The sequence below is a fragment of the Kickxella alabastrina genome, assembly GCF_025024165.1.
Source record: "Kickxella alabastrina strain RSA 675 chromosome Unknown BX661scaffold_16, whole genome shotgun sequence".
In the NCBI taxonomy this organism is placed as follows: domain Eukaryota; kingdom Fungi; phylum Kickxellomycota; class Kickxellomycetes; order Kickxellales; family Kickxellaceae; genus Kickxella; species Kickxella alabastrina.
In genome coordinates, this window is record NW_026251487.1 from 429,162 (window position 1) to 440,722 (window position 11,561).

Sequence of the window (11,561 nt, forward strand, 5' to 3'; positions counted from 1 at the left end):
TGGTTGAGAGTTGAAGTAAGGAATCGGGTCGTTTGTGGCCGGTGTGCCCCTGCGCGAAGGCGGGCGCTTAAACGTCGGAATAGTATTCTGGGACATTTTCTGCAATTCCTTTCAAAAGGGCCAAAGCATTTAACAGCCAAGAGAAGAGAATTCAGCCTTTTTGGAGCTCTACAAGTGAATGGAAAATATGCAATGAATTTAGTTTGTGGCTATGACAGCGCCGAAACAGCGGAGTTGACAAGACCGCAGCCAGTCGGTCGGGTGGGCGGACGGTCTGGAGCAGCGTACCGACCAATGACTTGAGAGTTCCGAGTGCGATGACAACAATGACTATGCCGGCTTTACTTTGGTGTACGCGGCGAGCGAAAATGAAAGCGAAAATAAATGGGAAAAGTGAAGGTGAATATGAGTGAAAATGCCAGCTGAATACAACTATGAGGGCGTGCACTGGAATGTTTAAAAGTGAAGAGCAGAGCAGAAAAATCAAAAAGGGTAAAAAGCGGTCCTCACCCGAAAAGAAGCAGCGCTGTGCAGGCATTAACTGCCAAGCTGCCAGCAAAAAAGGCACATGCTTGCTTTTGGTACGTGGCAGTCGCGGTTAGGCGGGAAGTGCCAATTCGCCACCTTGTGCGAATGGACATGCAAAATTACTGGCTCGAGTCGAGCCGATATTTAAAAATGCTACAGCCCAAATGCCAAACCGCGTATACACGAAAAAAAGGCAGCTAGCGTATATTTTCAATTACTCAATTTAAACTTTTTTGGCAGTGAAATTTAATTTCTGTTTACTTATTTTTTCAATTATTTACATTCGTTTTAAGAGCCCAAGCAACTAGCCTATTATATACGTTAAATGGCTGGGTTTGGAAAATCGCTTTCATTCTCTGGCGGAACACCCGGTGCCAATGCACAAGGAGGAACATCGTCTGGCGGCAGTCTTTTTGGCGGCTTCAATCAGACAGCGAATCCAGCGGGCGGATCGCTTTTTGGAACAGCAATTGAAAAGAGGCAGCGGTCGGGGACAGCAACAGACATTGGTACCAGTGCTCAACAAGGAGGCACGGCGCCCACTTTCGGCCAAGCCGCGGGCGGGAGCGGGGAGGATTGTTTGGCAACACTGCACAGGCTTCCACCGGAAGCAGTCTTTTTGGCAACAACGCGCAGGCCCCTGCTGGCGGCAGCCTGTTTGGAAACACCCAGAGCGGTGGTGGTGGCCCGTTTGGCGGCAACCCTGGCGCGGCAACAATGAACATGATGGCTCAGAACACAACTAGCTCTGGGATTTTTGGCAACACCTCTGGTGCTAGCGGCCTTTTTGGAAGTAGCACAGCCGCATCGCAGCCAGCACAGATGAGTTCGCTGTTTGGTGCTGCTCCTGCTGCTGCTCCATCGGGCGGGCTGTTTGGAGGAGGCGGTCAGTTCCAGCAACAACAGCAACAGCAACAGCAACAGCAGCCGGCTTCGACACAGCAACAGCAGCCTAGCGAGGCTGAGGACTCAGCAGACAGCTGCTAATTATCAAGGAGTGTTGGGATCCGGCCTCGCCTCACACCAGTTCCGGCACTACTTTTACAATGTAGCCGAGCCGGGACAGGCACACCTGTACCAGTGCCCGGCGGACCAGGACCCCACTTTGTGGCAGCAGCGCAAAGCGATAACCCCGACCCGCAGACACTGGTGCCGGTGCTAGCAATGGGTTCGATGATCTGCGGAAGCGAGTCGACTCGCAATCGCTGCAGATGCAGAGCTACCAGGCGCGCACAGAGGAGGTATCGGACAAGCTCTGTGGCATTCTGCAGAAGCACCACTCGGGGACAACGGTGCGGCTGTCTGAGTGCCGGCGGCGCCAGGCTGAGCTCTCGCAACGCCTGCTAGAGTTTATGAAGCAGCTGCAGCTGTACGGCTGCGCGGCCAGCTCCTGCATCCCGAGGAGGAGGTCTTCCGTGTGCGCATCGAGCACCTGGAGAATGAGATGTCGCGGTCTGGTGCGCTCAAACAGCGGCTGGCTGAGTTGCAAGACCATACGTACCGCCTGCAAGCCAATGCGCGCAGACGCCGCGAGCTTCTTGGCCTTTCGAGTGGCGGCAGCGACGGCTACGAGGTCGCCGACGAGGTGCAGTTGGAGGCTGTCATGAAGATGCTCAATGAGAAGCAGCGTGGACTGTCGCACATGACGCAGGTGATTTCGCAGGACGCACAGGCACTTGACGCGATCGAGGGCGCTATCGAGGAGCAGTACATTGACGTGCAGAAGCAGCGCGAAATACGCGAGCGCGCCCAGGCCGCAAAGTCACTGGGGCGGCCGTGGTGAGCAACGAGGGCCGCCGGTTGCTTTTTTGGTATTACAATATTTTTCGAATAAAGTTGGTATATGGAGATGAAAATATAAATCGAAAAATTGATAATTGAAATTTTGAAAGGCCGCGCTCAGTCGCGGTCGCCCAGGATGCGCAGGATGGCAATAAACAGGTTAATCAGGTCGAGGTATAGGCTAAGGCTGGCAATCACGTAGTCATCGGGCGTCATGCGGTTCATGATCATGTACGTGTCGTACACGATGTAGCCACAGAATACTAGGGCAATGACCACAGCCATGACCAGATCAAAGGTGCGGTTGAACGGCAAAAATATCTGCACAAAGCCGACCAAGACGACGGCACACAGGGCAAAAAACAGAATTGGCCCCATGCTGGAAAAGTCGTAGCGTGACTGCAGGGTAAACAGCGTTAGCACGGCAAACAACCCCAGCGTGATAGCCAGCGCTTGCAGCACCACCGACGTCGAGTAAAAGGCTGTGGCAGCGCCAACGACATACGCCTCAAACAGAGTAAAGGCTGACAGGAAACCGAGGTTTGCGGGGTGCGAGTTGCTCTTCCACCACAGGCCGACCATCGAGAGAATCGTGCCGGCCATGGCAGCGTACACGGTCCACACGTGCTGCAGGAGAAAGCCGCTGCTAGCATCAATGTGCCGTAGGTAGCCGCCAACAACAGTGGTAGCTAACAGCTGCAGACTGAGAATTGTGTAGACCTTGCGCACAAACGCGTGGCGGATGGCAATGTCGGACTGACTGACCATGACACCGTACTTAAAGTCATCGGGTACAAAGTCAGCCGAGGTGTGCTCCTGGGCGCTGGCCTCCTCAATCCTGTCGGCGGCGTTATAAGACGGCGGCAGCTGTGTGTAGTGGGTGGTTGACATGCTTGCAAAATTGGCAAGTAGTTTTGTTTATAAAGGTTGATATAAAAAAGAACAATAAAGTTGTTTAAATTTGAATCGAGAACAGAAAAAAGAATAAAAAGAAAGGTTTTGTAAATTTACAAATGTGCGCATTTTATTGCCGCAGCAATGGTGATGGAAGCACATGACCCCACACACTAAAGAAACAATCAAAGCTTCACATATTGGCGGCTCGAGTCGAGCTGCAGCCACCACAACCAATCTCTATCACTTGTATACATAAAAGCTTCGCACAAGGTTTTCTCTCTGCTCTGTTGGCTTCAGCCTCAATGATCTTCGGAGTGACTCACCTTATATTTTCTTTGTACCAGCCAGTAAATGCTAATGAGCTGGTATGATCCTCAGGCACACACTGTCTTTCCATCTTTCAGTCGAGCAGCCCTAGCTGAGTGTAAGGGGCAACCGTGCTGCTTGTGATGCAAGGGTATAAATTCGTGCGGGTGGCCAAGCTCCTGAAAATTGTTTGTTTTTGTCTTCGCTTTTACTTTTACTTTCGCTCTATCTTTGACGCTTGCTTATTTCTTTCAATTGATCGACTGTTTCTGGGCAAAACAGCACGCGTTCTCACACTAACTTTGCACACATCCATTATATACACGTACATATAACACAATATGGCCGAGCGTATCTCAAGGGCATTCGCCACGGCGGCACAAGAAGGTAAGTTACATTCGGCAACAGCGGCGGGAACGGCCATACATTATGTGATTCTGGTATTTGTTGATAATTACGAAAATACACTAACAATCATACCTTTACCACGCTACTGATCTAGGCCGGCCGACGTTCGTTGCATACTTCACGGCCGGGTTCCCGACGCCCGACCAGACGGTCGATATCTTGCTCGAGCTGGAGAAGGGTGGAGTCGATGTGATTGAGATGGGTGTCCCATTCACTGATCCGCTTGCCGACGGGCCAACAGTCCAAGCGGCGCACATGGCGGCGCTGGAGCATGGCACCGATATCGACATGTGCCTGGATATGGTCTCGCAGGCGCGCGCGCGCGGTCTGGCTGTGCCCGTGCTGTTTATGGGATACTACAACCCGATCATGCAGTATGGCGAGCAGCGCATCATCGAGAAGTGCGCGCAGGCTGGCGTCGACGGGTACATTGTCGTCGATCTGCCGCCAGAGGAGGCGCAGTCGTTCCGCGCGCTGTGCGCTGGTGCTGGGCTCAGCTACATCCCACTGATCACGCCGTCGACATCCGACGCGCGCGTCCAGCGGCTGGTGGCTATTGCTGACTCGTTCATCTACGTCGTGTCGCGGTCCGGCGTCACTGGCGCTCGCGCGTCGATGGACTCAGGCCTGCCAACGCTGCTAGCACGCATTCAGAAGCACACGACGTTGCCACTGGCCGTCGGCTTTGGTGTCAGCACGCACGAGCACTTTACCGACGTCGGTGCTATGGCTGAGGGCGTCGTCATCGGCAGCCAGTTAATCACGACCATGCGCACGGCCGCGCCGGGCACCGCCGCCCAGGCCGCGCGCGCCTACGCCGAGACTGTATCGGGGCGCAGCGGCAGCGGCACGACTCTGCGCGCGCAGCCGCTGGGCGCTCGCGTTGTGCAGCCCGCGCAGGCATCGAGCAACACCAGCAGCCTGACGCTACTGCCCGACCGCTTCGGCGACTTTGGCGGTCAGTACATCCCCGAGGCGCTGCACGACTGCATGGCCGAGCTGGAGCAGGCGTATGTGCAGTGCAAGAACGACCCGGCATTCTGGGAGGAGGTGCGCAGCTTCTACTCATTCATGGGCCGCCCCAGCCCACTGCACGCGGCAGAGCGACTGACGGCCGCATGGGGCGGCGCGCGCATCTTTCTCAAGCGTGAGGATTTGTGCCACACCGGTTCGCACAAGCTCAACAACGCCATCGGCCAGGCGCTAGTGGCCAAGCGCCTAGGCAAGACGCGTATCATTGCTGAGACTGGCGCCGGCCAGCACGGCGTCGCGACTGCTACGATCTGCGCCAAGCTCGGGCTCAAGTGCATTATCTACATGGGCTCGGAGGACATGCGGCGCCAGGCGCTCAACGTCTTCCGCATTCGCCTGCTCGGCGCTGATGTTATCCCGGCAACCACCGGCTCGTGCACGCTTAAGGATGCTGTTAACGACGCTATGCGCGACTGGGTTACCAACGTCGCAGACACGCACTACCTTGTTGGGTCGGCCATCGGCTGCCATCCGTTCCCAACCATGGTGCGCGACTTCCAGTGCGTCATCGGCAACGAGACCAAGGAGCAGATGCACGCGCTTACCGGACGCCTGCCCGACGCCGTGGTTGCCTGCGTTGGCGGCGGCAGCAACGCCATCGGCATGTTCCATCCGTTCATCGCCGAAGCCAGCGTGCGTCTGATTGGCGCTGAGGCCGCTGGTGATGGCCTCGACACCAACAAGCACTCTGCGACCATGTCGCGCGGCACCCCGGGTGTCTTCCACGGTGCCAAGACTTACCTGCTCCAAGACGCCAAGGGTCAGATTATTGAGACTCACTCCGTGTCAGCCGGTCTCGACTATCCGGGTGTCGGCCCGGAGCACTCGTGGCTCAATGCCACTGGTCGTGCCGAGTACCACGCTGTGTCAGACGTGCAAGCGCTCGAGGGCTTCCGCTGCTTAACGCAGCTCGAGGGCATTATCCCCGCCCTGGAGTCGTCGCATGCCGTCTACCAGGCCATGCTCACCGCCAAGAAGATGTCCCCCGACCAGCACCTTGTTATCTGCATCAGTGGCCGCGGCGATAAGGACGTCAACACTGTTGCCGAGGTCCTGCCCAAGATCGGCCCCCAGATCGGCTGGGACCTGCGCTTTGAGGAGGACCCAACCAAGATTGCGCGCCGCGAGCGCAAGTAGTTGATCAGTGATTGGTGATCGATGATCCTGAACGCCGCCTCCCGATCAATCGCTCGCATACTGCCATAATATGCGCCGCCCGGCTATCTCCATCTCCGCCCGTTCATCGCGCAATTTTGAGTATCCACCCAATCCGCCCTCCAATGTGTTTACTTTGTCGCTCTTATACATTAGCATCTCTCAAAAACAATATATTTTACAATCCCACAACACAATGAGCCGAGCGCTGATGACCCGCACGCTGCTGTTGGCCAGCAACATTGGCTTGAGGGCCTATGCCAGCACCGCCAAACAACAGCCACCGCTGCTGCTCGCCCAGCGCGGCGACGTTGAGTACTGCCGGCAGCTGGTGCAGCGCCACGACCACGACAACTACCTCGTCTCGCTCTTCTCACCACGCCTCGCCCGTGAGGCCGTGTGGGGAATCCGCGCCCTAAACATCGAGCTGGTGCGTGTCGGCGAGTCGACGACCAACACCGCAGCCGCCCAGATGCGCTTTGCCTACTGGAATGAGTCAGTGAAAAGTCTCTACACTGACCACCCTACGCAGACGCCCATAGTGCGCTGCGTTCACGATGCTGTGCAGCGCTTTGCTATTTCCAAAACATGGCTCCGCCGCTTGGTCTCAGAGCGCGAGAAAATGCTGGCCTCCCCGACGTTTGAGACCGTGGCCGATGTCGAAAAGTACGGCGAGCACGCCTACGCCTGCCTGATCCACCCCCATCTTGAGGCTCTGGGCGTGCGTGACATGCACGCTGATAATGCTGCGCGCGCAATCGGCGTTGCCACAGCCATTGTAAACTTTACCCGCTCGCTGCCGCTTTTGCTGGCCCAGGGCAGGTGCGATATGCCCAAGGATCTAATCGCCAAGCACCATGTGGACCTGAACGATCTCTATCACAGCCCACGCTCTACGCCTGAACTCCAGGCTGCTGTCTACGAATTTGCAACCAAGGGCTATACCCGCCTCTGTGGCGTTGCCGAGATATATGTCCCGAACTCTCCACGAGCCGGGTTCCCCGCCCTAATGGCCGCTGTCCCAGCTAAGGAATGGCTTGAGCGGCTCGAGCAGGCGGACTTTAACGTGTTTGATCGCCGGCTCCAGCAGCGGACGCTGCGCGTGCTTTGGCGCCTATGGCTGGCCAACCGGAGGGGACTTGGCTGGATTCGTCGAACCTCCACAAGTAGGCCCAAACACTGAGCCAGCCAACAAAAACATTTGGCTGAATAAATTGATTCCCGTTCGCTTTGCTGATCCTGCTGCAGGCACATGCCTGGGCACCATAGTTGCCGATGCATGACAGATTTGGTATTGTTTATGTCTGTATACGTGCGCGCGGGCGCGCACTGATACTATGTTGAATTTTTTTGCTGGAAGCAAGCTCTAACATCGTATATCCAATAACTAAATACTCATGTCGCCAGGCCGTGTACTTTCCGGGCTGCACTGGATGCATGGTTTGTTCGCGGAATCGCTTCAGACAGAGATACCCGATCGCACATCCCCAGGAATATGGATGAAGATTGTCTGCGCCGCACTGTGCCTGTTGACACTCTACCTTGCTGTGAAGGTTGTCGCCCGCTACTATCAGTACTTTGACAACGAAAGCCACCCGGCAACAGAGTCGCCGACAATGTTTCTGCTGCCCTGGCTGGCAACTTGCGACATTATCACCACATTGGCCATTATGATCATAATGCTGCTTGGCGGCAACGTCTCCGCAACGGGTGGCAGCGGGGCTAGCACTTTCTTTGGAACCCTTGAGCGTGCAGCGCTGGCTGCCCAGATGTGCTACTTTTTGGTGCACGCTCTGCTGTCGGTGCACATTATGTCGATTTCTTACATGGCTAATCGCGTATTCGACACCCTTGCCAGCGACTACTACGGGCCAGTTGCAGGTGTGGTATCGTTTTTTCTGTCGTACCGCTTGGTTACAGCTCATTCGGCATTCCCAACGCTGCTGCTGACCGTGCTACCGCTGGGTACATTTACCCTGCTGGCCCTCTCGGCGGCGTGCGCTACCAAGGCATCTGTCAAGAGGAGCCGGGTGATAAGAGTGCATGTGGACGAGTCTGGTATCCTCAAAGTGCGCGTCAATTTGGTCAAATACGCCCGGTTCTCTCGGGCCTTGGCTGCACTGTGTCTTCTGTTCCATCTGCCGTGGTTAGCCTGGGCTCACTCTTGGATCCGGCCGATTGGGTTTCTGTGCTTGCGCAGCTTGCTGTGTGTGGTCGCGGGGTGTATCTTTTTGCCATTTCCTCTCTGTCACCAGCTGTCTCGATGCAGCTGGTGACAGAGGATGAGCACGAGCATGAACACAAAGAGTAAACTGGCAGTGCAGCAAGCACCAATTCGCACACATGACTTCTCTGGCTTCATAAACGCGAGGCTTGATTCAAAATTTTAATTATGAATTCAGATATGCAAAGTAATTGCGAATGCATACAGGCTTTGGAACTAGCAATTGACTGCATTTTCCACTGGCCTGCATGAATTTACAAAGCAAGGTTTTTTTACGACGAAATAAAAATCAATATAGTATACCGTACTTTTAAATGATGTGGTTTACATTCTGTGCCAGGCACATGTGCGTTGATTTTGAAAACAATCCTCCGAAATCTGCAATAGCAGCGTCAACAGCAAAGTGTAATCATGTTTCGGCCATATTCCCATTCGCGAATCAACAGATACTTGGTACTCGCGCACTTCTGTCGGCAAGATTTACCGCACGCCTCTTCATGCCTCCCTAGTTAATATAGAACATAATGGGTGTGCGTTCTCAATTGCGAATATGTCGCTTTGCCTGCACGTTAATATTAATATTTAACACTGGTGTCCTTACAAGATTGACTTACAAATCAAATGGCAATAATTAATTAATTGTTTCACATGTGCATACTACTACAATTTTAAATCTTTTTATACATAGTTTAATGATGACACCTTCAATTTTATCCTCTGTCAATTTGTTTTCTATGCCATTAAAGGTACAAATCTGATTAATGCAAAAATATTATTTATCTTGACATGAGACAGCAGCAGCAGGTGCATTCCGAGCTCGCAAATTTATTTTGATATGTGCACAAACATGGTCGCCAAGTCAAACGTAAACTAACCACAGCTGCGTCTCATCATTTGCATTTTTATTAACCAACTATTTTTTATTGAAAATTTCTATAAATTGTTGCGTTTCTTTCGTAAAAACATATTTACTTTACGAATTACTTGAATATAAACACTCCCGCACATATCACCCATCTGTATACGTTATCTATCTATATATATATAAATTTATGTAATTATAGGCTCTGCTTTTCAAAATCTGAATATACCATTTGATCGCCTTCTCTTATTTGTGATCGTTCCTATGGAATCGCCCAAAGAGCTTCCGCATGGCATTCTGGGCCACTGGGCGGTCATATGCCATGGATTTAACATTGCCTCCATAGCGGGCTCAGTCTTTGTCGTAATTTTCGTGATCTGGGGCTGCGTTCGTCGACCCGTTCTTTACAAACTGACGACATTCCGGCTCTCGGGTGGATTGCGCTCTGTGATATCATTTATTCAGCGTGCCAGCTGTGCACATACGATAACAACTACATGGTTTTTCTCTCCGAGACGCAGCTGCGCGTCATTTACTGGCTAATGTCTGCCTCCACGCTATCGTTTGCTTTTCTCAGCGGCTGCATTGGTCTCCAGATGATTCTCACCGTAGTTTTCAAAAAGGGCCACCACCACCATCGTATCGAACCGTGGTATGGGTGCGTCAGCTTGTTCTTGGGATTTCTTATCACGCATCCTATCCTGTACATTTACAAGTTGGTGCAGTGGAGGTACGACATGCAAGTGTTCCACGTCTACGATAATCCCAAGTACTTCAATATCACTTCGTGGGTTACCATGTGGGCGTGGATGTTTGCCACGTGTGCATTCCTCTTCGTCACTGCTGCACTTGTATGGTGGAGATTGGCTACAGTAAACAAGGAAAAGATGGGATGCATGGTGCTTCCAGAGGGCGAGTCGTCTTGGTACAAAATATCCGCCGCACAAATGAGCATTGGCAGAGGAAGTGGCAACGGCTAATTATTATCCGAATCATGCTTTACCCCTTGGTACCCATTGTTACGCAAATCTGGGTTCTGTGCGCAAACATGACTCCAGTATGCCCAATGTGGCTGTATATTATCGCTAACATTATGCCGGCCACTCAGGGAATGATAAATTTGCTGATATTCCTTGGTAACCCCGCGCTGGACAAGTCCAGAAGACAGATCGTCGACAAGCTGGGCATGACCATTGGAAGGCGCAAGCGCATATCTTCATGCAGTATCAGCAGTACAGTCAATGACACGCGTGTCAGAAGCATTTCTAGCTTTACCAACACCGATGACAAGTCGGCCACCCACTTATTGGTATAGTATTTTTTACGTTACACTTTTAAATTAAATAAATAGATCAGCGCTAGTACTTTATCACGTGGGGTGCCTCTAACCAAATAGTATGACAATTGAAGTTTATTGCTTTCAGGCTCTATTTTTTTCTGCGCGCCTTGATTTTATATTTGTCACAAAAATCATATTTTTCTCTTGTTAGCATTTCACACACATGGTCAGATTCAAGAACCGTACATTTGCTTTGAGGTTCTTCAGCATAACCAATGCAATGCTTTGGGGGGCGTGGCAAACCATCAAGTGATCAACGCCAGCATGCATTTATTCTGTCGACCAGGAACATCAACAGTCTCGTACGCGAGCAGGTCAAGCTAAACTTTGGCGACCTCGGTGCCGGCCACATAGCATCCGGATTTCAAGGTACGATCTGAGTTTAAACCTTTATTTTACTGCCAATACCACCACCATTACCACCACTGCAACGGGCATTCGTGCCAAAGCAACCAACAGCAGTGGTTTTGTATGCGCAAGAAATATACTAACTCTTTCGATTTTGAACGGACCTTTTTTTGTTGTATAAAGTAGTGAAATATTTCAGTTCGCAGACACGAATGGGTATCATTAAGGTTCCGCGGGACCACTGCCAAATGGTAACAACAGCGCTAACGCTGGCTACGCACATTAATAGATACCCATGCGTTGTGCGAGTGTGGCACATCTCGGGCACGATCAAAAAATGCCAAAAGGCGGCCATTCGGACTGATCGAGAGCTCATCATTTCGTGGTACCGGAATCAACAGGCTATTGCCAAAGCGGGTGCGGGCCCCGTCGCAGGCGACAGCTCCCTGGCAGCAATGCTGAAGGAGTCACAGTCGCAGATATCGGCATTAGAGCTGTGAGCTAACGCATATACTCGGTGTATCTTGCGAGCCAGCCGTCATCGAGACATGTTGGTAGTATTGCCCATCAACTTTATTAAAAATGTAACCTTTGAAACATTTACTTTAGCTCAGCCCTAGAATTTATTTGTAAATATGCAGCTCTGATTACTGGGCATTATTGCTATTTGTCATTGGGCA

At 52.3% G+C, this 11,561-nt stretch overlaps 7 protein-coding genes across 7 annotated transcripts; 6 read left to right on the forward strand and 1 right to left on the reverse strand.

Annotated features, from left to right (window-relative positions):
• Positions 1–769: 769 nt before the first annotated feature.
• On the forward strand, positions 770–2,368 carry BX661DRAFT_184821 (uncharacterized protein). The gene is given in 5 exon segments (XM_051536598.1): positions 770–1,037; positions 1,103–1,414; positions 1,524–1,677; positions 1,691–1,834; positions 1,876–2,368. The coding sequence occupies 5 exon segments, from the start codon at positions 854–856 to the stop codon at positions 2,309–2,311; spliced, it is 1,230 nt and encodes a 409-aa protein (XP_051390639.1). The 5' UTR covers positions 770–853; the 3' UTR covers positions 2,312–2,368.
• On the reverse strand, positions 2,369–3,279 carry BX661DRAFT_184822 (glutamate binding protein). Its single transcript, XM_051536599.1, has one exon. The coding sequence runs from the start codon at positions 3,199–3,201 to the stop codon at positions 2,428–2,430; it is 774 nt and encodes a 257-aa protein (XP_051390640.1). The 5' UTR covers positions 3,202–3,279; the 3' UTR covers positions 2,369–2,427.
• A 387-nt stretch (positions 3,280–3,666) lies between these two features.
• Positions 3,667–6,268, forward strand: BX661DRAFT_154777 (bifunctional tryptophan synthase). The gene is made up of 2 exons (XM_051533263.1): positions 3,667–3,900; positions 4,016–6,268. Exons 1-2 carry the CDS (start codon positions 3,855–3,857, stop codon positions 6,088–6,090), a joined length of 2,121 nt encoding a protein of 706 aa, XP_051390641.1. The 5' UTR covers positions 3,667–3,854; the 3' UTR covers positions 6,091–6,268.
• Positions 6,269–6,319: 51 nt separating this feature from the next.
• BX661DRAFT_144363 (isoprenoid synthase domain-containing protein) lies at positions 6,320–7,291 on the forward strand (the record flags this gene model as incomplete). The annotated part of the gene is made up of 1 exon (XM_051533040.1): positions 6,320–7,291. The coding sequence occupies one exon, from the start codon at positions 6,320–6,322 to the stop codon at positions 7,289–7,291; it is 972 nt and encodes a 323-aa protein (XP_051390642.1).
• Positions 7,292–7,401: 110 nt separating this feature from the next.
• BX661DRAFT_184825 (uncharacterized protein) lies at positions 7,402–8,697 on the forward strand. The gene is made up of 2 exons (XM_051536600.1): positions 7,402–8,192; positions 8,309–8,697. Exons 1-2 carry the CDS (start codon positions 7,506–7,508, stop codon positions 8,417–8,419), a joined length of 798 nt encoding a protein of 265 aa, XP_051390643.1. The 5' UTR covers positions 7,402–7,505; the 3' UTR covers positions 8,420–8,697.
• A 618-nt stretch (positions 8,698–9,315) lies between these two features.
• BX661DRAFT_184826 (uncharacterized protein) lies at positions 9,316–10,578 on the forward strand. The gene is made up of 2 exons (XM_051536601.1): positions 9,316–10,119; positions 10,158–10,578. The coding sequence occupies exons 1-2, from the start codon at positions 9,692–9,694 to the stop codon at positions 10,507–10,509; spliced, it is 780 nt and encodes a 259-aa protein (XP_051390644.1). The 5' UTR covers positions 9,316–9,691; the 3' UTR covers positions 10,510–10,578.
• Positions 10,579–10,591: 13 nt separating this feature from the next.
• On the forward strand, positions 10,592–11,469 carry BX661DRAFT_184827 (Rpp14/Pop5 family-domain-containing protein; the record flags this gene model as incomplete). The annotated part of the gene is given in 4 exon segments (XM_051536602.1): positions 10,592–10,603; positions 10,705–10,782; positions 10,797–10,902; positions 11,068–11,469. 4 exon segments carry the CDS (start codon positions 10,592–10,594, stop codon positions 11,379–11,381), a joined length of 510 nt encoding a protein of 169 aa, XP_051390645.1. The 3' UTR covers positions 11,382–11,469.
• Positions 11,470–11,561: the final 92 nt, after the last annotated feature.